Raw genomic sequence first — 27,188 nt, 5'->3', positions numbered from 1 at the left:
CAAGAAATCTACTCTGTGTGATTGGAATCTCTTACACTCAGAAATAGTCTGCTGATCTGAGCACATTAAAAATTGGTATCTCACTTCTAGTCATAGATCCAAAGGTAATTTATTGTTTGTTGAGAAAAAAAAATTAGTATGTTTGACCTTCTGTTTCCAAGTATTAATAAAAATAATTTCTTTCCTCATGGCAGTTGAGAACTAATTGATTTTAACTACTAACTTGAAATTCCGATGAAAAGAGTTGTGATTTTTAAGTGCTAGGGTTTTAGGCGTTTGTTTTTCATTTTTCTAAACTTTTCAGTAGTTTATTGATTGATTTGATTGTACTACTGCTTTCCTGAACTTCTTTGAGTTAACCTTAGAGAAAAAGTCTGTGGTTGTAGATTTTCATTTCTATTATCTTAGTAGCTATTCTATGCTATGAAAATAAATGCTAGAGACTTAAATCAGTAAACTTTTGAATAGTGAATTTTAATTCCTTTTGATTCTAATAGTACTGAATCATAAAGAATCAAGTCGTTTTTTTCATTCAGCAGTGCTTTTTGTCCTTTTAGTATTGAGAGTTTGGGGATTTTTGTTATTGTTGTTTTAATTATTTTTGCTTTTAGTATGAGGCTATAATACAACCTAAACAAATAGCTCTCTAAGAAGAGATCACTGCATGTATAAGAAAATCTAAGGATATTTTTTAATGTCCAGTATGCAACTAGCCACCTCCGAAAAGAAAATTTTTACATTGGCTGCCTTTTAGAGCTATTAAACTAATATTGTTACTATCTTGATTTAAAAAAGGGTTATATACTTTAAAGTTTAAAAAGTCTTGTATTTTTATAAAAGAGAAAGAGTTATTAATGTACTTGAGATCTGTTTCTAAGCAACATTCAGCCACTCTGTTTTAGGTGTAAATGTATCCTATTTAATGGAACTGTCAGAAAAGTTTTGTTTTTAATGGTCATCTCTGTTCCACAAAATCAGAGACATTGTGGCCTCAATAAAAATGCTCGTTATTGCCATTATTAAAATTATTATTATTTTTAAAATTATTATTCGTGATCCTTTCAAATGTCATAAACACCTAAGATGTATAAGTTATTTCCTGCTGTCTTTCAAAGAAAGGGTACCCCTCTCCCCCTTTTTAGATGATTCATGGATCCTGAGAATTTCCTCCAGAGAATGACAGTTCTTTCTGGGAAAAATTCTGCTGGTTTGTATATGCTCAGCTAAATAAGGCAGAAGTTAAATGAGTGGAATTGGTTTAAACTACCTCTTCATATTTTAAAATTTGGTGTTTCTTTTAAAATAAGAATATGCAAATAGGACTAAGAAGTCTTAGGTGACTGGTAAAAAGTGAATTTCATTCTAATCATTGTTCAGCTTTTTGTTTGCTGTCCGTACTCCTAAGCATAATAGAATACATAAATTTTTTAATTAAAGATGTTGAAATATGGTCTTTTGGAAAGTCATGCATTGGAAATTGGTGAATATGGTTGGATAAAATATGGAGGACCTTGGAAATAAAATTAGTCAAATTTGGATTTCATGTGATGTATTACAAATTCTTTATCCAAGACTGCATGATGAAATTAATATTTTGTGAAGATTAATTTGATATTCTCAAGGTGAGGCTATCTAGACACAGAACTATAAATTGGAGTAGAAAGATTTTGAGATTTAGAGGAAGAATTGCTTTGATTTCTGGTTCTAGTAGATTCTGTCTTTATATCTTAAAGAAGTTAAACAATCTCACTTAGTTGCAGTTTTTTTAGGATTAAATGAGAGAAGAATATGTAGGGGACCCAGCGCCAAGTTTATTATTTTAAAACTAGTCTACTTACAATAATAAATGATAATTTATGGTTTTGGATTTTAATTGTTTTAAAGGTCTTAACGAAATAGAAAAAGGTAGAAACAAAGGTCTATAATAAACTGTCACAAATAAAACAGTCTTCAGTGTTACAATGACTAAAAGTCTTAAATCTTTTCCACAGTTATAGCTCCTTGATTTATTATGAAATGTTTGCAAATTAATCTGAATATTTTTTAATATTGCTGTTGACCAAATAAAATTATTTAATTATTGTATCAGGTCTATAAGGCAAGTTTTGTTTGTTAAATAGTTATAAATTGGATAAATTGGCTTTATCCATTTTTACTTTATATCAAAGGAAAAATATATAAGCATTGTTTCAAAATCAATAGTACCACAAGCACTGTAATGAACAATAGGTTTTTGTTGATTACCTCATTTCTTCACATAGCAAGTTTTCTGTGTACTTCATACTAATTCATAGCTAAGTACTCTATCGAACCTCTAAAATGCCTCTCAATCTGGTCAACCACATGAGGTCATTGTAATTACATCCTTTTCTTGAAGAAATCCATTGGTGTCCTCCATCCCCTGCCTCAAACCATTCGCTAGGACTGATGCAGGCTCTCATTTTAAAACTTGAATTCACTGTGGTCCTGGGATTTCCTTCTTGCCATTCTGTATTGGAGCCTGTGTCTTTTGCATCCCCATGGCTGCTGCTTTCTTTGTTGATCCTCTCATTTTAATGGATACCATTCTCCGTCAGCTTTCTGAGGACACATGGGACACATTTTTTAAGATGTTGCTTATTTAGAAATATCTTTATCCTACTTTCAAAGATGTTTAATAGTTCTGTTCAATAATGAATCATAGTTTGGAAATCCAAGGTTTTAAATCATTTTTCCTTAGAATGTTGATATTTTCCTCAAATTGTCTAGCCTCTAGCTATAGGAAAAATTTATGTCATTCAAAATTACAATTGTTTATATGTGACTCCTCTTTTCCCTCTGGAGACTTTTAGGGTCATCCACCCACCACCACCACAATCAGTGTTCTAAAATTGCACAGTGTGTACATGCAGTGAGAATCCTTTTTCATTCATCTTACTGGGGACATTTCAGTCTAGAAACTCATGTCCTTCAGTTCAAGGAATTTTTTATAGATCTTTTTCATTTGATAGTTTTCTTCATTTTTTTCTCTGTTCTTTTTTCTTGAACTTAATATTAGTTAGGTATTGGACCTTACGGATCAATTCCCTAATTTTCCTATCTTTTCTTTCTTGTTTTTCATTCCTTCATTTATTTTCTCCTTTCTTGGAGGTTTCCTTAAATTTTCTTCTAATTAACCATCTATTGAATATTTTATTTTAGCTATCCTAATTTTATTTTAAAGAGCCATTTCTTAATTCTGTTTCTTTTTCTGTAGTAGCTTATTCTTATTTAATAGATGTTGTATCTTGGTTCATTATATGAAATATATATTTTATAAGGCTTTCTTCTGCTATCATTGTCTTTGCTCTCTCTACATTCCTTTTTTTTCTATGTGCCCATCTGTCTTTCTTGGTGTTTGGTGATCCTTTCTATCCATTGATATTTAAGAGTAAGACAACAAAGTACTTATTTCAGCAGCACATATACTAAAAATTGGAACGCAGAGGGGCGCCTGGGTGGCACAGTGGTTAAGCGTCTGCCTTCGGCTCAGGGCGTGATCCTGGCGTTATAGGATCGAGCCCCACATCAGGCTCTTCTGCTATGAGCCTGCTTCTTCCTCTCCCACTCCCCCTGCTTGTGTACCCTCTCTCGCTGGCTTTCTCTATCTCTGTCGAATAAATAAATAAAATCTTTAAAAAAAAAAAATTGGAACGCAGAGAAAATTAGCATGGCCCACAGGCAAATTCATGAATTATTCCATATCTTAAAAACGAGCTCGTAAGTAGAGAACAGACTGGTGGATTGGGGGGGGGGGGGAGGTGGGTGAAATGGGTGAAGGTGGTCAAAAGTTATGAATTTCCAGTTATAAAAGACGTAAGTCATAGGATGTAATGTATTAAATGGTGACTATAGTTTACAGTACTGTACTGTATATTTGAAAGTTGCTAAGAGAATAGATCTTAAACATTCTTATCATAAGAAAAAGAATTGTAGCTGTATGTGGTGATGTATAGTAACTAGATTTATTGTGATGACCATTTTACATCGTATACAAATACCAAATCATTATGTTGTACACTTGAAACTAATATATGTTATATGTCAAATATATCTCAGTTAAAAAAAAAAAAAAGAGTAAGACACCAAAAAGCAGATAGGAGGCTAAGTGTGCATAGGCGGATTGTGGTCTGGCAGACTTTACTGTATTATGTTTAGGCAGTAAGTTAGCATTTTCCTTGGGCAGTCCCCATATATCAGAATCTTTCTTGGGCTAGTTTCCCCAGGGTAGGATTCATCAGTCTTCTGCTGTGGCGTAGGAGTAAAAGTGCACAAGCCTGAGTGTATTCCAAAGTTGAAGAAAGAGTCCGGGAGCAATGACGTTCAATATTCAGACTTTCATTCATAACCCTGGGTTTTAGTATGCCTTCTTACCCCCAACTTTACTTGAAATGACAGCCCCTTGCTGTGTAGTTATAGTTACATAGATCTGTGGGCTGAATCTGTATCATTTAAGTGGAAGTTTGTGTTTGGCAGTATAGTATATTTATTAGGAACATGGACTCTGGACCCAGACTGAGTTCAAACTCTGGCTTCACCAGTAGCTAGATAAATAACCTTGGGCATGTTGCTTACCCTCTCTGTACTTCTCTTTCTCCATCTAATGATATAACCTATTTCTTATCTTCTATAAGTTTATATCCTACCTCATAGATTAATGATATAACCTATCTCACAGCATTGCTGAAGATATTGAGGATTATGTTTTCTTTAACATAAAGCACCTAGCACAAAGAATGTTATTACAAGTTTTTGCTGTTATCCTTGTTGTTGCCATTATTACAGAGAGAGAACTTGACCCAATTTAGCAAGTTGACAGGATTCTTATAAGATTTGGCTATAGGGCATGTAGAAGTGCCTTTATGAGAATAAGAATAGTAGTAATATGCCTTTTATGTTATAAAATTATGAAGCTGATGATCTGAATCTGCTTTACTGTAACTCCACTCCACTTCTAACATCAGTCTTGACTTTTCTGAGCCAAGTGGTTGGTGGGACTGCTAGACTGTTGAATGCATGTGAAACATTTAGTTGCAAGGCTTTTTCTGACATGCGTGGGTATGAAGCCTGGATGTGAGTGTCAAGGAACCTTGACTGAGGATTGGAATTCACACAGTCCTAAACAAAGCTTGTTCTTGAGAGATGAAGTTAGTACATGCCCTTCATGAGTCACCTGCTCTGCCTGGCCCCAAAGAGGCCATGGTAAAACAAATGGCAAACTAATACTAATAAAGTGCAGTATGTCCTGTGCTTCTTTGAGAGAGGTAAAGACTGCTTCATTTTCTTCCACAAATGCTTTAACTATAGTAAAATAGATTGAATAATGTCATATATTTTGGCTCAGGTCATGATCTCATAGGTCATGAGACTGAGCCCCAAGTCAGGCTCTGTGCTCAGCAGGGAGTCTGCTTGAGATTCTCTCTCTCTCTCTCTCCCTCCCTCCCTCCCTCCCTCCCTTTCTGTCTCTCTTTCTCTCTCTAAAAATAAATAAATAAGTCTAAAAAAGTATAAAGTAAGGCCCAATAATGTGTTATATTAGAAAACACCTAAAACAGAGTAGATGAACTAGAACATAGATCTCAAGGAAGGGAAGATGAAGAGAATTAGTTTTAAATTTAAAATAAAGGTTTTAGTGGAGCACATTAGCACCTATAAACAAAAAGAAGGAGTGACAGTCAGTATTACACAAGGTCTGGTTTCATGGTAAAAAGCAGTAAACAGAATAAAGAGGGACCTTATGTAATGAAAAATGGCACCATTTTGAAAAAGATACAACATTAATAAACCTAAGTACAGCAAGTAATGGGATAGTTAAATATGTGATGCAAAAGCTAGGAAATTTGATGAAAAGGTGGTTTTGATAAAAATATAGTTATGGTCATTATTTTGGGCCATCTGTATCTCATCTCCCTTCTATGTTTGGGGCATTCCCCAGATTAGAGCTCTTCATGAGAGAATCAGCTAATTCTGTGGTGAAGTTTTGAGCATGTCCCTTGCTACAAAGATTCAAACTTGATTTTCCAGCTCTCCCAGTAAGTCTGTGAACTTACCAATATCCTTTTGATAAACCCTTTTTCCACCTAAATTAGAGTTGGCTTCTACTACTGGCAACTAAGAACCCTGACTAAAATGGTGGCAGACCTTAACTCACTTCATTCAGGTTGAAGCAGATATACCAAACAACAGCAACAACAAAAATATTTTAAAAATAGAGACATAAAAGGTAGGCTGAGTTCTCTCATTTCCCAAAACTGGGAGAGTATGAGGTGTGCTGGAGCAGGCAAGTTTCCTCCCAGTTCTTCTGTGTGGGTAGTGGGAGTGGGGAGAGAATAGAGAATGCTTCTCCTGCCACCACTTAGAAAAAAGAAATGCCTGAAAATAACAAAGAAACATATGAAATGTAAGAGAAGAGTTGTCTTACTATAGTGTATCAGAACCTATTATAAAGCCATATTGATGTGATTTGAGTATAGAATAGATGCATAGGTCAATGAAACATGATAATCCATAAGTAAATCGTTATATTTGCATATTTTAGGTATGTTAAAGGGATTATTTCAATTCATCAGTTACTAATAGTATTCATACAACTGACCATCAATCTGGAAGAAAGTTAAATTGGACTTCTCTCTTATAGCATATTCAGAAGTAAACTCCAGATGCATTTAAGATTTACCAGTAAAAATATTAAAAGCATAGCAATCTTTTGAGGAAATCTAAGAAATTACATTAACAATCTATGGAAGAGGGAAATAGTCTTTATAAAAAATGCAGTCCTACACGCTGAAAAATTTAGCTGTATTAAATGTCAAATTTAGCTATTATTAAATTGAACATTTTTAGTGTAGTAAAGATTTCCTAAACAGAGTCAGGAGGCAACAACAACCAAAACAATAGATTTGGGGAAAATATTTGTAGCATATAGAACAGCCCGAGGCCTTATATCTTAATATTCAAAGAGTTCATATAAAGGAACAAGCAAATAACCCGTCAGAAAAATTGGCAGAGGGGCGCCTGGGTGGCGCAGTCGTTGGGCTTCTGCCTTCGGCTCAGGGCGTGATCCCGGCGTTATGGGATCGAGCCCCACATCAGGCTCCTCTGCTGTGAGCCTGCTTCTTCCTCTCCCACTCCCCCTGCTTGTGTTCCCTCTCTCGCTGGCTGTCTCTATCTCTGTCAAATAAATAAATAAAATCTTAAAAAAAAAAATTGGCAGAGGATATGAAAAGGAAATTCAAAGAGGACAGTTCACATGGCTAACAAACTAAAAATATGCTTAAACTCTCCAGTAATCAGGGAAATACAACTTAACAATGAAATGAAGTTCCATCCATCAGACTAGGAAAAGAAAGTGCTTTTGGATGTATTCCTTGAGGGGATTTATATATTGAAGGAGAAAAGCAAGTGTAGAAAAGGGTATATATTATGATTTTCATTTTTATAACACAAATTATGTTTAAAAACTATGGACCAGGGGCTCCTGGGTGGCGCAGTCGTTAAGCGTCTGCCTTCAGCTCAGGGCGATCCCAGCGTTCTGGGATTGAGCCCCACGTCAGGCTCTTCCGCTGGGAGCCTGCTTCTTCCTCTCCCACTCCCCCTGCTTGTGTTCCCTCTCTCGCTGGCTTTCTCTCTCTGTCAAATAAATAAATAAAATCTTAAAAAAAACACAAAACCTATGGACCAATGTATATATACTTTGTATACTTATGTATGTACATGTGTATATATGTGTATACGATTTTATGAACATAGAGAAAAATATTCAAAGATACACGTTAGCAAATTAACATGGGTTACCTGGGTAGAGAGTGGGTAAAGGAAGCTAATCAAAAAAGGAAAATTTTTAAAAGACTATATAAATAGAATAACTCATTCTTTAAGGAGTTGCTTTAAAACATTATTATGTAACTAATACACTGTGATACTGTAGAAAGTGTAATATAATTAGAGTCAGAATATCTAGGCTCAGCCTCAGCCCCACAGCTCATTAGCCATATGGCCTTAATCAAATGCTTCACCTCTCTGGGTCTGTTGTTCTTTAAAATGGAAATAATGAAACCTACTTTATAAAACTTTTGTGCAGATCAAATGAGAAAATAGAAAATACATGTGAAAGTAACCAGAATAGTGTTTGTTCTATAATAGATGCTCAGTAAATCTCCTATTTTCCTTCTTCCCTGTAAAAATATTTAACTTTTGCAATGTAATTATTTACTTTTAGACTCTGTGTAGCAATCCAAGAAACCACCCAATTAAGAGCACAAAAAACACATTTGGAAAAACAGACCAGAGAATTACAAGCAAAGTGCAATGAATTAGAAAATGAACAATATGAAGCTATTGTAAGAGCCAGAAATAGCATGCAGCTCTTAGAAGAAGCTAACCTTCAAAAAAATCAGGTAAGAAAACTAGTAAACATGTTTACAAATAATATAATACTGAACATTCCCCCTTATGACCTAATAATAAGGGAGTCAGTAATTACAGAATGAACACAAGAAAATGATAACTGCTGTGCTCTCCATTAACAGACATACTATATTCTTCATGGTAAGACTTAATCATAAAACATGATAAAATAGGGGGACCTGGATGACTCAGTTGGGAAGAGCATGCGACCCTAGATCTCTGGGTCATGAGTTTAAACCCCACACTGGATGTAGAGATTACTAAAAAATAAAATAAAACAAAATATGATAAAATGTCGACCCTTTCCCAAAGCTTTCATATCAGATTTTATGTCTCCAATCCTTATGTAAGTAATCTTCATCCTCTATAGTCTCATACTTTAAAAAATCTCCTGTGGCACTTTACTGCAGTATACCCTCTATTTTATTCAGTTTGAATCAGATTAATCTTTCTCATCTTTTTTTCCCCTTCATCACCTACATAATTGCTCTAATGGAGTAGAAGCTTAATTGACAGGAATTAAATTTAGCTGTAAAGATTTATTAACTGGAACCTTCATGTCACTGTTCTTTTTCTAACCCTCTAACAATTGTGATTCCTATGCTATCACATATTATAGTTTTTTTCTTTTATTACTTCCATATAAATGGTATATAGTTCATAGAAGTCACCAAGTGGATAGATTTGTTTTTAATGTTGTTGCTTCCTTTAGAGATCATTAAATCATTACTTCATTTAAACAATATTTATCAAATACCTAACCTATGCATAATTACTGGGAAATATATTGGAGTAGAAAGGAAATACTTGCTTTATTTATGTTTCCTTTTTTCCTTAGAGTTTACTCCAAGAACAGTTCAGAGCAAGACAAAATTGTTTATCTTTCCCCTTTGAAGCCTAGTCACATGAGCATTGTTAATATCAGGTCACTAAAGATGAACATTTTGTGTAAGCACAATGGACAGAGAAGTAATGATATTCATTGCCTATCCCTTAAATCTTCTCACTCAGGTACCAAGTCAATGGACCCTTAAAGAGGCTGTTTGTGGCTACAGTATTAAGCTCCCTCCTGACCCATTCTTTAATTGTTACAGGAGTCCCACCTTCAGTTGCTAGTTCCAAAAAGTCAAAGATTCTCTCCACTAATCGTACAAACAGACATGAAACACAGCCTATTAAGGTTCTTTTATGTTGCTTCCCTATTTCCTCATTGTCCCATTCTCTCCCACAACATTGTTACATCAAAACAGCTGTTAGTGTATAATTTACAATAGCCAGGATATGGAGGCAACCAGTGCCTATCCATATATGAAAGATGTGGTGTATATATATACACAATGGAACATTACTCAGTCGTAAAAAGAATGAAGTCTTGCCATTTGCAACAACGTGGATGACCTAGAGGGTATAATACCAAGTGAAATAAATCAGATACCATGTGATTTTACTCATGTAGAATTTAAGAAACTGAAGAAAAGAACAAAAAGAGACAGATTCTTAATATGGAGAACAAACTGATAGTCGAGGGAGGGCAGGTGGATGGGGAGATGGGTGAAATAGGTGAAGGGGTTAAGAGTACACTTAGGATGAGCACTGAGTAATGTATAGAACTGTTGAATCATGGGTGCCTGGCTGGCTCAGTCGGTAGAGCATGTGACAGGGTCATGACTTCAAGCCCCACGTTGGGCATGGAGCCTACTTAAAATAAATACATAAAAAATAATTTTAAAAAAAGAACTGTTGAATCATTATATTATACACCTGAAATTAATGTAACACGCTAATAATTCTACTTGAATAAAAAAAAAACCAGCTGTTAATTCTCACTAGCTTACCTATTTAAGCAGGAGGAAATTTGTTAAACAATTTAAAAAAGACAGATGGGAATGTGGTATCTTTAGAAGGTAGTGGAATCAGAACACAGGGCCACTTATTATGTAATGATAAAAAAAGAGATTCAGTAAGGCCTAAAATTGGAGCAGTTCCAGGCTCAGAAAGATAATTTGTGTGTGGTTTTTTTAATTTTTTATTTAAATTCAGTTAACCAACATATAGTGTCGTACATCATTAGTTTCCAATGTAGTGTTCAGTAATTTATCAGTTGCATATAACACCCAATTCAGAAGGATAGTTGGTCTAGAAATGTAAATTTGGGAGTCGTCAGCATATAAATGATATTTAAAACCATGAAACCGGATTAGAACCTCAAAGGACAGATGGAGATAAAGGACTAAGGGCTTAAGTCTTGGGTAGTACAATTTTTATTTTTTTAATTCAGCTTTTATTTTAATTCCAGTATAGTTAACATACAGCATTATATTCGTTTCAGGTGTGTAGTACAGTGATTCAGCAATTCCATACATCACCAGTGCTCATCATGTCACATGCACTTCTTAATCCCATCACCTGTTTCATCCACCCCCCCCCCATCTCCCCTCTGAAGGGTAGTGCAGGGTTTTTTTTTAAGATTTTATTTATTTATTTGAGACAGGATGAGAGAACACGAGCAGTGCGGAGGGACAGAGGGAGAGGAAGAGTGAGAAGCAGACTCCCCACTGAGCAGGGAGCCCGAGCAACAAGGCAACGCAGGGCTGCAGGGCTCGATCCTAGGACGTGGGATCATGACCTGAGCTGAAGGCAGACGCTTAACTGACTGAGTCACCCAGGCTCCCCAGGTAGTGCAATTTTTAAAGAGGTTCAGGAGAAGAGGAAGAAACAGCAATGTAGACTAAAAAGGAATGATCGGTGAATTAGGAGGAAAACCAATACTGTGGTGTGCTAAAAGCCAAATAAGCAAAGTAAAACGGGAAAAGAGAGTAATCAGTCATCTCAAGTGCTGCTGACAAATCAAATAAGATAGTTATTCAAAATTGACTCATGGGTTGGTTATTAATGGAGACTCTAGATGGTGAAAGCCTGATTGGAGTTGGTGTAAGAGAGAAAAAGTATTGGAGATGAGCAAGCACAGACTTTACAGGAGTTTTACTCCAGAGGGAAGCAGAGAAATGGGGTATGACTGACAACAGAACTAGGATTATAGGAGTATTTTTTAGTTGGGAGATGAAAATGATTGGATAAATAGAAACATCAAGGAGTTAGGTGGCAAGGGATGTAATTTGAATAATACCAAATAATGGAAAGAAAGGGAAGTCCAAGAGTTTTTTTTTCCAAGACTTTAATACCTAGATTTGATGACTTATTTTGTATAGAGAGTAAAGGAAAAAAGAAAAATAACTCTTAAGATTTCTAGCTGGGAGGTTAGAAGAGTGATGTGCCTGGCCGAAATAAATACCAGAGTAAAATAATAAATTTTTAGGACAAGGTCAGGTGAGAAGGTTAGGGAAAATAAGTATCATTCATAACTTAGGCAAGATTCCAAGTGGAGATGTCCCAGAAGTTTAGAATAAGATTTTGTTTTCAACAAAGTGATTAGTAGAGAGGTTTTTAACCATTTACTGTTACTTTATTAATAATGATGTGATTTATAATAACATCAAATGATTATTTTTCTGAAGGCTCTACTTGAGGAGAAGCAAAAAGAAAAAGATATAGAAAAAATGAAAGAAACGATCTCTCGGCTTCTGCAAGATGCTGCCATAAGAACCAGGAAGGAAGTAAGGAGTCTTTAAACTTTAAAATTATTTAAAATTCAAAAGTTCACAGAATTTCACAACCTAAGACTAAATACTACCTAAGCTTTTACCTAATGGAACTAGCTAATTAACTATCAGCTAACTGAACCAATTGTGCTAAATTTCAAATAAAAATCATCTCAGGATACCCCTACCATTTGAGCTAGAGTGGGGCTGAGGTGGAGACAGAGGAAGTTGGGGAGGAGGAGAAGGGTTTAGGCTAGGAATATAATGAAGATTAACACACCTGAAGTGTAAAATTTTTAAGAATCCTCAAAAAAAAAACTTAGAATGCATAAGATGCAAGAGAAGAAAACCTACTGTTGGCTTGCAGAATCTTAGAGGAGCTTAGGACAGGAGAAAGCTGGTTTAACCTCTTTTTTTATTGGTAAAGAGACTGAAACCATAAGCGGTTGTTGACTCACTCAAAGTTATATACCAATTAAGGCCAGAGTTTATTTTTTTAAAGATCTTATTTATTTATTTGAGAGAGATAGAGAGTGAGGGAGACAGAGAGAGAGAGAAAGAGCAGGGGGAGGGGCAAAGGGAAAGGGAAGAAGCAGACTCCCCACTGAGCATGGAGCCCAACGTGAGGCTCGATCCCAGGACTCCAGGATCATGACCTGAGCCGAAGGCAGATGCTTAACCGACTGAGCCACCCAGTTAAAGCCAGAATTTAGACTCGTACCTTCTCCTGCTATACTGAGTCCAGCATTGTTTTGATCACATCATGCTGGCACTTGCACAGTTTGTGAATTGTGGTGGTATTTTCAATTTTGTTATCAAGACTAAATCTGATTTTTGTGTTAAACTAATGAATTGATTTTTGGTTTGAATTGTGAGGCTTATGCAAATTAAAACTGGGAAATGTAAGTTTACTTTCATATAAAGGGACAAGACATAACATCTATTTGCCTTTTCTTCTGGTATGGATATGAATCAGTTCATAAGTGGTGTGGTAAAGTTTGAAAGCGTAAAGTGAATTGTGGAGGAAAAAAACAAAAACCCATTTTAAAGATTAAGTAAACTAAAATAAGTAACTTGCTTTAGGGTTCTACCTCTAGGAAGTAGCAGAACTAGATGTAAATACAAGTCTGTTGATTCTTGAGCTCTCCTTTCAAGCACTGTAAGAAATTGTTTCCCATTAATTTTGTATTCTTTTGTTTTTAGAAATTTTCAAACCCATAAAAAGGTTAAAAGCTGTACAGTGAACACCTGTTTTCCCCTTACCCAGATAATTCTTAATGTCTTGCCACACCCATTCCATCTCTTTAAATACATACACGCACTCTTTTGCCAAACATTTGGACATTGACTGCAGGCATTATGACACTTCACTCCTAAATATTTTGGCATGTTTTCCTCCTGAGAAAGGACATTTTACTACACAACCACACCACTATTACCATACCTTAAAAAAAAATCAAAATTATTTTAATCTACACTTTAATTTCCCTAAAATATCTTTATTAGCTTTTTGGTTTTTTAAATCCAGGATCCAATCCAAATTTATGTATCATTGAGTTTGACTGCTATGTCTCTGTAGTTTCCCTCAATTTAACCCAGCCCTCTGCTTTCCTCTGTGTATGACAAAGAATCCTTTGTACAATCCAGAATATTCCATATCTGGATTCATGTGACCATTTCTTCTTGATTAGATTTAGGTCATTTCTGGTAGAGTGATATGTATATCCCCCACTTGATCACATCAGGAAGCTATAATATAAGGTTGTGCATTGGTTGAAACTCAGCTTGACCACATGGTTAATGTGGTAAGACCAGAACTCTCCATTTGTATACTTTAGAAATCACTGAGGAAAATACTTGAAGACTGTACAGGTATACTTTCTACCAAAAATTTCATCTAGTGGTCTTAGCATCCATTGATAATCCTTGCCTGAGATAAATATTACAAGGAGTGATTACAAATGATCATATTCTATCCTTTTTATACATTTATTAGCTGTCATTTCTCAGTAAAGAAGCGCTTCCCCCTCTTTTTTAATATCATGATGGTTTCATTCATCTTTATTCTTCTGTTATAATCCATTACCATATTTTTTTCTTCTCATATTGTCTCTGTAGCTTTTTTGCATAAATGATGTTCCTCTCTCATCTTGTAGTTTCCCTGCCTCAGATATGGAATCAGCCACTTTTCCAATAATATTTTTATTTAATATTTGTGTCAGAGACATGAATTTGCAAAACTACTGTTTCCATTTTTACTGTAATATTTACATTAAAGTGCTTTCCTATATATTCATAAAGACTATCTATGAAATGGTTAACACAAAGGATTGAAAACTAATAATCCTTTCCTTTAAAATGAGTTCCTATAAGATAGTTGGATACACTATATATTCCATTACTGGATAAAATAAAGGTATTAATTCTTTTCTTAACCTGTATTTTTTCTATGGGCAGTATTATTTCTCTCCTAGTTAGATTGAAGTAAACTTGTTTTAAAAAGTTTCATCAGTTAAAAAAGTAAAGATAATGTGCTTGCTTTCCTCCCAAGCAACTAAGTGGTAGAGTTTTCATTCGTACAAGTTCTCTGTATGATGTTTCTTGATGCAAAAGTGTTCCTTAGGGGGCGCCTGGGTGGCGCAGTCGTTAAACATCTGCCTTCGGCTCAGGGTGTGATCCCAGCGTTCTGGGATCGAGCCCCACATCAGGCTCCTCCGCTAGGAGCCTGCTTCTTCCTCTCCCACTCCCCCTGCTTGTGTTCCCTCTCTGCTGGCTGTCCCTGTCAAATAAATAAATCTTTAAAAAAAAAAAAAGTGTTCCTTTGAAATCTGTTACTTTGTCACAGGCTGAAATTAGGTGATTTCCTAAGATAAAATTTCTAATTTGAAGCAGAATTCAAACTAAAACCTTGGTTTTTTTTTTTTTAATTATTAATTTGTATATCATTTCTGTAGGAATCCTTATCCTATTCTTAGGATTAAGAATACTGTTATCTTTGGCTGTAATTTGAAATATTTTTGATGGCATATCTTTAAAATCTTTAATAAATTTTGTGACTTTTAGTGATAAAAATGTTTTATGAAGGTATTCACGATATAAGAAACCCTCTAACTGGGGCGCCTGGGTGGCGCAGTCGTTAAGCATCTGCTTTCGGCTCAGGGCGTGATCCCAGCATTCTGGGATCGAGCCCTACATCAGGCTTCTCTGCTAGGAGCCGCTTCTTCCTCTCCCACTCCCCCTGCTTGTGTTCCCTCTCTAGCTGGCTGTCTCTCTCTGTCAAATAAATAAATAAAATCTTTAAAAAAAAAGAAAGAAGGAAAGAAAGAAAGAAAGAAAGAAAGAAAGAAAGAAAGAAAGAAAGAAAGAAACCCTCTGATTTTCTGATCCTAAAATAAATTCACGTTGGGGCGCCTGGTGGCTTGGTTGGTTAAACGTCAAACTCTTGATTTCAGCTCAAGTTGTGATCTCGGGTTTGTTAAATCAATCCCTGTGACAGGCTGTGCCTTGGGAGTGAAGCCTGGTTAAGATTCTTTCTCTCAGAGGAGGAGTAGGGGGACCTTCAGTTTGTCTCATCCCTTGAATACAGCTAGATAGTTATCAAATCATTCTGAATACCTAAGAAATCAATCGGAGATCTGAGAGAAGAAATGCTGGAAGTCTACAAGTAGAAAAACCACCACTGTTTGGAAGGTAGGAGGTGCGGAGATTTGAATCCAGGGTTATGTAGCTGAGGATATGGGGGAGGGAAGGCAACCTGCTTAAGGAGGCTACTGCAAAGTATTATAAGCAGAGGAAAGCAAAATCAGAATTTTAGAAGTCTGCTAAAGTGGGCGTTGTCCCTGGCTTAAAGGTACTCAGGTGGTGAAGCAGCACAGAATCCCAGGGATAACAGCATGCTCTCAGGATCCCTGGGGTCACAGGAAGAACAGGTGATAACGTGAGTGGGGCAGAGTTCCCAGGCATAGGAGTGGGGAAACTGGCTGCAAAACAGCGAGTATAGGTGTTTGCTTTCTGCTCTGTGTTTCCATAAACTGTGAACTGCTGCACGGTCTTGCGACCACTTTCCTGGGAAGGGTCCAGCAAAAGACAGAAGCGTGGCAAGACCCACCCTCCCCCCCAGGAGGAACAGCGTGGGTTCATGCCCCAGGAGTGCATAAAATTTGGAGTTTTGGAATTCAGCCGCGTGCCCGAGATAAAAATGCTCAGTTACAGGCCAGGTGAACACAGAGGTCTGACAGAAACTGGGAAGATGAAGAGGGATTGATTGCTTTTCTTTGAGGGCTCACTGAAGGGTGGGGGTGCAAACTTTCACCTCCAGGGCTAGATAGTGAGGCACGCATCCCATCCATGGTTGCTCTAAGCCTTCAGGGAACAAAATAGCTCCACCTAGTGGAGCCTTACACTGAGCCCTGCCTCTGTGCATGGGACGCACATTTGCAATAGGGCATGTCCACCTGAGAATCAGTGCAATAGGCCCCTGCCCCAGAAGACCAGCACAAACAGTTGGCTCTCACCAAGTTTACTAATCCTAGAGGGCTGCAAAGCTTCAGCTCTTGGGAAAAACAGTATATAGCATTCTTTCTATTTTTATTCTTTAGTTGTTCAGTATTGTTTTTCTCAGTTACTTATTTTTTCAATTTTTTAAGTTATTTTTTAATTTTTATTTATATATACATTTCATTCATATATATATAATATATATATATAAAATCTTTTGTTTCCTTTCATTGTATTTTATTTTTTTATATATCTAAGTTTTTTGTTCTTGTTTTGGGATCTAGTTTCTTTTAACAAGCAAACCAGAACACACCCAGGATCTAGTTTTTGGCTTTGTTTTGTTCTATTGTTGTTGTTACTGCTTTTTCTCTTTCTTTTCCTTCCTGAATAAAATGACAAGATGGAAATTCACCCCAAAATAAAGAACAGGAGGTGTAGTACTCACTGCCAGAGATGTAATCAATATGGATATAAGTAAGATATCTGAACTAGAATTTAAAACAATGATTATAAAGATACTAGCTGGGCTTGAAGAAGGCATAGAGCACACTACAGAATCCCTTACTGTAGAGATAAAAGAACTAAAATCCAGCCTGGCCAAAATTAAAAATGCTATTAGCAAGATGAAGTCCTAAGTAGAGGCCATAAAAATGAGGATGAACAAAGCAGAAGAGCAAATCATTGATATAGAAGATAAAATGATGGAAAATAAGGAAGCTGAAAAGAGAGAAAAAACTACTAGATCACGAAGGGAGACTTAGGGAACTTGACAATTCCATAAAGTGAAATAATTTCCATATTATAGGGGTCCCAGAAGATGAGCAGGAGAAGGGGGCAGAAAGCTTATTTGAACAAATTATAGCTGAGAACACCCCTAATCTGGGGAAGAAAACAGGCATTCAAGTTCAGGAGGCACAGAGAACTGCCCTCAAAATCAACAAAAATAAGTCAACAGCTGGACATACTATAGCGAAGCTTGCAAATTTCAAAGATAAAGAGAAAATCCTGAAAGCAGTTCAGGACAAGAGGTTCTTAACCTACAAGGGTAGATACATAAGGCTGGCAGCAGATGTGTCCGCGGAGACCTGGCTGGCCAGAAAGGACCGGCATGATATATTCAGTGTGCTAAATGAGAAAATTATGCAGCCAAGAATACTTTATCCAGCAAAGCTGTCGTTGAGATTAGGAGGAGAGATAAAGAGTTTTCAGGATAAACAACAACTGAAAGAATCTGTGAACACTAAACCAGCCCTGCAAGAAATATTAAAAGGGATCCTTTGAGCAGAAAGCCCAAAAGTAACAAAGACCAGAAAGGAACAGAGACAATCTACAGGAATAGCAAATTTGCAAGTACTACAATGGCACTAAATTCATATCTTTCAATAATTACTCTGAATTTAAATGGACTAAATGCTCCAATCAAAAGACATAGGGTATCAGAATGGATTAAAAATCAAGACCCATCCATATGCTGCTTACAAGAGACTCAGACACCTCCAGATTGAAAGTGAAGGGGTGAAGAACCATTTATCATGCTAATGAATATCAAAAGCTGGAGTAGCCATCCTTATATCAGAAAAACTGGATTTTAAACCAAAGGCTATAATAAGAGATGTAGGAAGACACTATATCATAATAAAAGGGTCTATCCAACAAGAATATCTACAATTGTAAATATTTATGCCCCTAACGTGGGTGCAGCCAAATATATAAACCAATTAATAACCAAATTAAAGAAACTCATTGATAATAATACAATAATAATGGGGGACTTTAACACCCCACTTACAGCAATGGACAGATCATCTAAATATCAACAAGGAAAAGGCTCTGAATGACACACTGGATCAGATACATTCAGAGCATTTCATCCTAAAGCAGCAGAATACACAGTATTCTCAAGTGCACTTGGAACATTCTCCAGAAAAGATCATATTGGGCCACAAATCTGGTCTCAACCAGTACAAAAAGACTGAAATGATACAATGCATGTTTTCAGACCACAATGCTATAAAACTTGAAGTCAACCACAAGAAAAAACTTGGAAGGACCACAAAGACATGGAGGTTAAAGAACATCCTACTATGGAATGAATGGGTCAACTAGGAAGTTAAAGAATGATTAAATACATGGAAGCAAATGAAAATGAAAACATAACAGTCCAGAAGCTTTAGGATGCAGCAAAGGCACTCCTAAGAGAAAAGTATATAGCAATACAGGCCTTCCTCAAAAAACAAGATAAGTCTCAGATATAAAACCTAACCTTATACCTAAAAGAGCTAGAAAGAATAGGAAATAAAGACCAAATTCAGCAGAAGAAGAGAAATAATAAAGATTAGAACAGAAACCAATGATACAGAAATTAAAAAAAAAAAAAAAAACCTGTAGAACAGATCGCCAAAACTAGGAGCTGGTTCTTTGAAAGAATTAATAAGATTGATAACCCCCTAGCCAGACTTATCAAAAAGAAAAGAGAAAGGACCTAAATAAATGAAATCACGAATGAAAGAGGAGAGATCACAACCAACACTGAAGAAGTTATTATGAGCAATTATATGGCAACAACTTAGGCAATGTGGAAGAAGTGGATGCATTCCTAGAAACATGTAAACTACCAAAACTGAAACAGGAAGAAATAGAAAACCTGAACACATAACCAGCAAAGAAATTGAAGCAGTAGTCAAAAATCTCCCAAAAAACAAAAGTCCAGGGCCAGAGGGCTTCCAAGAGGAATTCTACCAAACATTTAAATAAGATTTAATATCTATTCTTTTGAAGCTGTTTCAAAAAATAGAAATGAAAAGAAAACTTCCAAACTCCTTCTATGAGGCCACCATTACCTTGATCCCAAAACCAGACAGAGACCCCACTAAAAAGGATAGTTACACACTGATATCCCTGATGACTGGGATGCAAAAATTCTCACCAAGACACTAGCTAATAGGATCCAACAGTACATTGAAAAGATTATTCACAATGACCAAGTGAGATTTATTCATGGACTGCAGGGATAGTTCAACATCCACAAATCAATCAGTATGATACACCACATTAATAAAAGAAAGGACAAGAACCATATGATCCTCTCAATAGATGCAGAAAAAGCATTTAACAAAATACAGCATCTTTTCTTGATAAAAACCCTCTGCCATGTATGAAAGACCCACAGCAAATATCCTCAACAGAGAAAACTGAGAACTTTTCCCCTAAGATCAGGAACATGACAGGGATGTCTACTCTCACCACTGTTGTTCAACATAGTACTGGAAGTCCTAGCCTCAGCAATCAGACAACAAAAAGAAATAAAAAGCATCCAAATCAGCAAAGAAGTCAAACTCTAATTCATCGCAGATTACGTGATTCTCTATGTAGAAAACCCAAGACTCCACCAAAAAATTGCTAGAACTGGTACAGGAATTCAGCAAAGTCACGGGATATAAAATCAATGCAGAGAAGTCAGTTGCATTTCAGTACACTAACAAGGAAGCAGAAATCAAGCAAGCGATCCCATTTACAATTGCACCAAAAGCCATAAAATACCTAGGAATAAACCTAACCAAAGAGGTAAAGGACCTGTAATCGAAAACTGTAGAACACTTACGAAATAAATTGAGGAAGACACAAAGAAATGGAATAACATCCCATGCTCCTGAATTGGAAGAACAAATATTGTTAAAATGTGTGTGCTACCCAAAGCACTCTGCACATTCAATGCAATCCCTATCAAAATACCATCATCATTTTTCAGAGCTGGAACACAATCCTAAAATTTGTATGGAACTAGAAAAGACCCCGAATAGCCAAGATCATGTTGAAAAAGAAAAACAAAGCTGGAGGTGTCACAATTCCATACTTCAAGCTGTATTACATGTCTATAATCATCAAGATTGTATGGTACGGGTAAAAAACAGATACATAGATCAATAGAGACCCCAGAAATGGACCCTCAACTCTGTGGTCAGCTAATCGACAAAGCAGGAAAGAATATCCAATAGAAAAAAGACAGTCTCTTCAACAAATGGTATTGGGAAAACTGGACAGTCACATGCAGAAGAATGAAACTAGACCACTTTCTTATACCATATGCAAAAAATAAACTCAAAATGGATGAAAGACCTAAACGTGAGACAGGAATCCATCAAAATCCTAGATGAGAACGCAGGCAGCAACCTCTTTAACCTCAGCTGCAGCAACTTCTTACTAGACATGTTTCCAAAGGCAAGGGAAAGAAAAGCAAAAATGAACTATTGGGACTTCGCCAGGAGAAAAAGCTTTTGCACAGCAAGGGAAACAATCAACAAAACTAAAAGGCAACCTATGGCATGGGATAAGATATTTGCAAGTGACATATCAGATAAAGAGCTAGTATCCAAAACCTATAAAGAACAGGGGCGCCTGGGTGGCTCAGTTGTTAAGCGTCTGCCTTCGGCTCAGGGCGTGATCCCGGTGTTATGGGATCGAGCCCCACATCAGGCTCCTCTGCTGGAAGCCTGCTTCTTCCTCTCCCACTCCCCCTGCTTGTGTTCCCTCTCTCGCTGGCTGTCTCTCTCTCTCTGTCAAATAAATAAATAAAATCTTTAAAAAAAAAAAAACCTATAAAGAACATACCAGACTCAACACCCAAAAAACAAATACCTTACAAATCACTTACAATTCCACTACCTAGAGATAAGTACTATTTTTAGCATTGTCCTCTGAATTTTCATTTAATTGCAAATTATTAATGATGTGGTGTAGCTATCTGTGAAACAAAAAATTCTGGAGGTATATACATCAACCTTCAAATAGTGCTAAGCCTAGAAGATAGAATAATGAGAAATGTTTCTCTTTCTACATATTATAATTCTGCAATGTGTGGAATTTCAAAGAGTAGGAATTATTTTCATTAAGTATATATATAAATTATATATATAATATCTTATAGAGCATGTAGTATATCCTCCTTATATACATTTTTATTTTTAAATATATTTTTAATGTTTTTATATGAAATTTTTCACCCATATTGGTGATAGTTGCCCCACTTATCATAATTTGACATGTTCTCCAAATACGTAGAATTAATCTGTTGAATTGGGGGTTACTTATGTCTGATGACTTTAGAAGTATCTTTTTATTAACAGAGTAAATGTAATGAATCGTCACATATTTATGTTCTGGCTGTAAAACTAAACAAAATATGATAGTAGCTTATTTCTTTAAAATAAAGAAATAGCTTTTTCTCAGATCTCTTTCAAAAGTAAAACTTAATTTGTGAAAATAACATTATATTTTGATTTTGATTTTCTTTTGATTTTAAATCATGACTGAAAATTTGTAATCAATATTATATTCATCCAGTTAGGCACTATTTGCACTATTATTGGCCTTTTCTCTTTCTGTCTCTTGTTAATTTACCTTACTATTTGGTTTATAAATACCCTTACTATCCATAAATTATCGAAGAAAATGTTTACATAAAGAAAGTGAGGTTAGGTTAAGAGAGGTGATTTTAGTTGCCATACAGGCTTCTGAACCCCAGCGACGTTAAACTGCCTCTCAAATATGTGTATTTGCTCACATAACAAGATTTACATTGTTTTATCAGATACTAACCTCAAAATATTTTCTATGACCTTTGCAGCATAGGATTTTACTGATGATATACCGTCAGTTTCAGTAGTCCTACACAGTCTTTTTAGTAAGTATGAATAGTTCAATTTACTGAATTATCAGCATCAGTGTAAAAATATTTCAAAATATATTTACTACTGTGGTCATAAACCCTTATGCTAACTGCGTCATTTCTAGAACCTTTTTTTTTTAAGATTTTATTTATTTGACAGAGAGAGAAAGACAGCCAGCGAGAGAGGGAACACAAGCAGTGGGAATGGGAGAGGAAAAAGCAGGCTCCCAGCGGAGCAGGGGGCCTGATGCGGGGCTTGATCCCAGGACCCTGGGATCACACCCTGAGCTGAAGGCAGACACTTAACAACTGAGCCACTCAGGCACCCCAATTTCTAGATACTTTCAGAACACTTTTAAAAAATTATGTGAGAGACAGACAGACATGACTGCACTCATAGGAACTAAAATTTTTATATTTTGAAAACCTTCATGACGTAATTTCTCTGTGCCTTAATCTTCCTCATCTATAATGAGGGTAATAACTACTTAATCAGATTCTTGGTGAGAATTAATGAGATAATAACACTTAAATAAGCACTCTAAACAGTTCCTCACACATCAGACCTTAGTAAAGGCTAAGTGTGAGTATCACTGACCCATAAATAGGATGGATTGATTCTTCATATAATTATTCATAGGCAAAGTTTTCACCAAATTAAAATCTAAAATAGAGCTCAGAGGGACCCACAAATATTTGTCGGGTCTTCAGAAAGGTAACTGATATTAATTAACCAAATAAAATATATGTCAAGTAATAAAATGTCAATGTTATAAATGTTCTTAAGAAGGCTTACCTCGTGTTTTAGAAATAATCTATTTTATAAGATCCTAGAAAATTTCCAAAAATCTTTGGCTCATGAGTGTTTACTGGTGACATAGCATCAGTATCAGTATTCCTTGTGGTCTTTTTAAAAAGCATGAGGAGTTGTTAGAAAAATACGTTGTCATAGGAGCCATCCCGATTAGATGTAACTAATTCTTCAAAATATTCTGTATACATAAACCATACTGTTTCTGATGTAATTTAAATGTTAATTGAAATGAGTTTTCCCCACAAAGTAATGTACTTAGTACTGAAATATGTGCCATATAAAAATATTCTTCTGTTTATAAAACAAAAGTGCCTTAAAAGTTATTAGTTACGTTTTTAGTGTGTAATTCAGTTTTTCTCTTGACTTGCTCTATGGCAGGAGTTCTCAAAAAGTGTTGTTCAGAGGGTCTGCAAGGTCAAACCTAACTTTCATACTTATAGTTTATTGTTTGCTTTTTTCATTCTCATTCTCTCATGAGTGTACAGTGTTGTTTGCCAGAGGCTGATGATATGCAACAACAGAATAGGTTGAACATAGAAATAGATATGAGAATCTTAGCTGTCTTCTAATGAGCCAGACATTAAGGAAATTTGCAAAAATGTAAAATAATACCATTCTAAAAAATTTTCAATTTTGGAAAATACAATTACTTTTCATTAAAAAAATGTTATTTATGTTAACCCGTAATGACTTTAGTTATTTTCTTTTGAGGAGATTAGTAAATATTTTGAAATTTTCCCAGTTTTCACTCCTAATATGGTAAATTTTAATAGAAATTCACTCTCCCTCCACTATCATGGTTAAGTCTTGACTCTTTAATATACCATGTGCTTATTTATTTTTTATGACCTAAAAGTTACAATTTTATTTTTTATCAAAATTATTATCCTAAACATTTTTATTGGGCATTAATCATGTTTTGAGAACCTAAACAATTTATAAATGTCTTAATTTACAGGTTGCAAGCACAAGAAAACAGTGTAATATACAGATTTCTCGACTAACAGAAGAACTTTCAGCCCTTCAAATGGTATGTTGGAAGATAGTATTAATATTTTCTTCTGCATATTGATTATTTTAAAGGCCAGGATACATTTTAATATATCTTGTAATGGGTATTCTTGTTCATTCAGAAGATACTTATTAAGCCAGGAATTATGCTAGATGCTTAGAGAAGAATAAAAATAAAAATAAATGTGTTACCTGCAATCTTGAAACTTATGGTCTAGCAGGAAAGATGGATGGCATTTATCACATTTTGCTACAATTACTTTTTTTGACAAAGAACGCACAGGGTGCTATTGAAGCACCCATATGCAGCTGCTACCATATGCAGGGTTCATCTGGGAGACAAGGGAGAAAGAAAAAGTGTATATGATAATGGGAAAGAAAAAAGAGAAGCTTCCCAAAAGAAATGAGTACTGAAGGATAAATAGAGGAGAAAGGAAAAGAGTACTTGTGTGTCTAGAGGTAAATTAAATATGTAAATTTAACAATATGTAAATTCCATAAGAAATGGAATTTAATAGCCTTGCTTACAGGGGAATAAAAGAAGAATTTTCAGACATTAGAAAGATATTTTCCACTTTACAAACTCTTATATTTTCTGAATCTCTGTATCGCTTTTAATCTTGACTACAAAACTTAGCAATGAACTAGGTCTTGTAATAAATATATTGCGTTATATTAGTTGTCTCTCCCTGTCTCCTATCTCCCTCCTTCCTTCTCCCTTTCTCTTTCTTTATGAGAATCTTACCTTTCCAATTGGATTGTAAATACCTCAAAGTAGAAGAGTCTTATGCATCTTTTTATTTTCCCCATTGCCTACCACAGTGTTTTCACAGTATGTTTTTTAATAAATATTTATTGACTGGTATTTAAACAACTCTGAAAGGAGAACATTTTCCACATTCTGCAAACTCTGTAATGTACATGTTGAGACTTTTGTCTTTGTGTATACATCCTGAGAATAATAGAACAAGAAACAGTGTTACTTTTTGTTTGTTTAATGTCATCTGTTTTAAGGATGAAGGAACATTAAGTAAAATCAATGGGATGCCGTGTGGCCAATTAGTCATGTCTAATTATTTGTTGTTTTTCAGTTTTTCTTCCTCTTCTGTCACCTTACTGTTTTGCTTGTTCTCTTACATGGACTGATTTAACCATCAACAGATTCACAGCTAGAAAATGAAGGTCCTACCCTAGTCCAGCATCATTTAATGGCTTGTAAACTCTGGAAGGATGAGAACATTATTTCTCTCTTTTCCCAAAAGAATGTGTGTTGGATAAGATCTGCAGAGATTTTAAAAATAATAACTCTTAACAACCACAACCAGAGTTATATAAACTCACTTTAGAGCAAAAAAAATTTATTTCAGTTTATTACAAAAGGTATTTCTTACGATTTATAATAAAACAATTGTAATCCATAGCTAAGTGGATTTTTCTAAAGATATTAAATACTATCTTATGTCATGTTGATTCCATGGGGAAAACTGTACTGATTAATTGAAAAGTGTTTTAAATATTTGGCATTGAGAAATATGTCTGAAAGGAAGACATGTTCAAATACTTTAAAAAGCAGATTTTCTCAGGGAACTCAAAAACTCAGATTATGGTTTGAGACATAATAACCTGACATCAGGTATTGATTTATATTCTTAAGTACCAATTTTACCACGTATACTATAAAGATGAAGTCAAGGAGAAAAGTTAAACACACTTTAGCTAACCCAAAGCTAAGTTATGCTTGTAGGAAGGAGAAAAACTTGTGTTTTAGGTTAGTGTGCAGAGTTCTTGATAGGTTTAAGAAAAGGCCAGAACCAGTCTAGCTACATATCTCCCTTTGGAAAGCAGCACAGCTTTTACTTTCTCCTACAGGGTATGGTTTCTTTTAAGAATACTCAAGGTTTTTTGTTTTGTTTTGTTTTTTAAATAATTTTTTATTATGTTATGTTAGTCACCATACAGTATATCCTTAGTTTTTGATGTAGTGTTCCATGATTCACTATTTGCGTATAAAACCCAGCGCACCATGCAGTGTGTGCCCTCCTTAATACCCATCACCAGCCTATCCCCATCCCCCAGCCCTCTCCCCTCTGAAGCCCTCAGTTTGTTTCCCAGAGTTCATAGTCTCTTATGGTTCATTCCTCCTTCTGTTTACCCCCCTTCATTCTTCCCTTCCTTCTCCTACCGATCTTCCTGCTATTTCTTATGTTCCATAAATGAATGAAACTATATGATAATTGTCTTTCTCTGCTTGACTTATTTCACTTAGCATAATCTCCTCCAGTCCCGTCCATGTTGCTGCAAATGTTGGGTAATCGTTCTTTCTGATGACTGAGTAATATTCCATTGTATATATGGACCACATCTTCTTAATCCAGTCATCTGTTGAAGGGCATCTCGGCTCCTTCCACAATTTAGCTATTGTGGACAATGCTGCTATGAACATTGGGGTGCATATGGCCCTTCTCTTCACTACGTCTGTATCTTTGGGGTAAATACCCAGTAGTGCAATTGCTGGATCATAAGGTGGCTCAATTTTTAACTTTTTAAGGGACCTCCACACTGTTTTCCAAGGAATATTCAAGGTTTTAATTCTGCCAACTAGCAGAGATTGCTGTTAATCTACAGCAAATGAGTAAGAAGATTGGTTATTAATTTTATACAAGTTAAATGAAAAGTTCATTATGATCTTTTTTAGATCAGTGAATTTAAAAAAAAATTTTTTTTAGTTTTGTATCTCCACGTCCATAGGTATTTAGATATCTTTTTATAATTGTTTTCTAATCCAGTTAAATAGATGCCACAGACTATAATTTATAGGATATTGATTCTTAATTTTGTTATGATTTTCTTTATGGTGGACTGTAGGGTATGATTTTGAATATACTCCATGAATACTTGAAAAAATATTTAGGAGCATTTGGTCCTATCTTTCCCAAAAGGTAGGAATATTGGTGGTGATTAGTAGCAAATATCCATGAAAGCTTTTTAATAATAGTAATTTTGAATGTTTGCTTTAATATTACAGTGAATTTTTAATAGAATTAATATATTTCTCTATAAAGATTTCAACTTTTCTGTCTCATTTTGACTTTGTTATCTGAGGTTAAGCCAATACTCTTTCAGTCATCATTTATCAGTGAAATGGTGGATTGGGTGGAGAGAGATGCATAGTGTATTT

At 35.3% G+C, this 27,188-nt stretch overlaps 1 protein-coding gene across 4 annotated transcripts in view; it reads left to right on the top strand.

The window, feature by feature from the left end:
• Positions 1 to 27,188, top strand: part of SCLT1 (sodium channel and clathrin linker 1) — a 193,736-nt gene that overhangs the window by 87,828 nt on the left and 78,720 nt on the right. For all 4 annotated transcript variants that reach the window (XM_026499334.4, XM_057310066.1, XM_057310067.1 and 1 more), the window contains 3 exons: positions 8,237 to 8,414; positions 11,940 to 12,038; positions 23,958 to 24,029. In XM_026499334.4, coding sequence (XP_026355119.2) covers positions 8,237 to 8,414; positions 11,940 to 12,038; positions 23,958 to 24,029 — 349 coding nt within the window. The remainder of the gene's footprint in view (positions 1 to 8,236; positions 8,415 to 11,939; positions 12,039 to 23,957; positions 24,030 to 27,188) is intronic.

The sequence above is a fragment of the Ursus arctos genome, unplaced genomic scaffold (assembly GCF_023065955.2).
Source record: "Ursus arctos isolate Adak ecotype North America unplaced genomic scaffold, UrsArc2.0 scaffold_11, whole genome shotgun sequence".
Lineage (NCBI taxonomy): Eukaryota > Metazoa > Chordata > Mammalia > Carnivora > Ursidae > Ursus > Ursus arctos.
The sequence above is the reverse complement of the archived record's forward strand: the minus strand, read 5'-3'. Positions and strand labels throughout refer to the sequence as shown.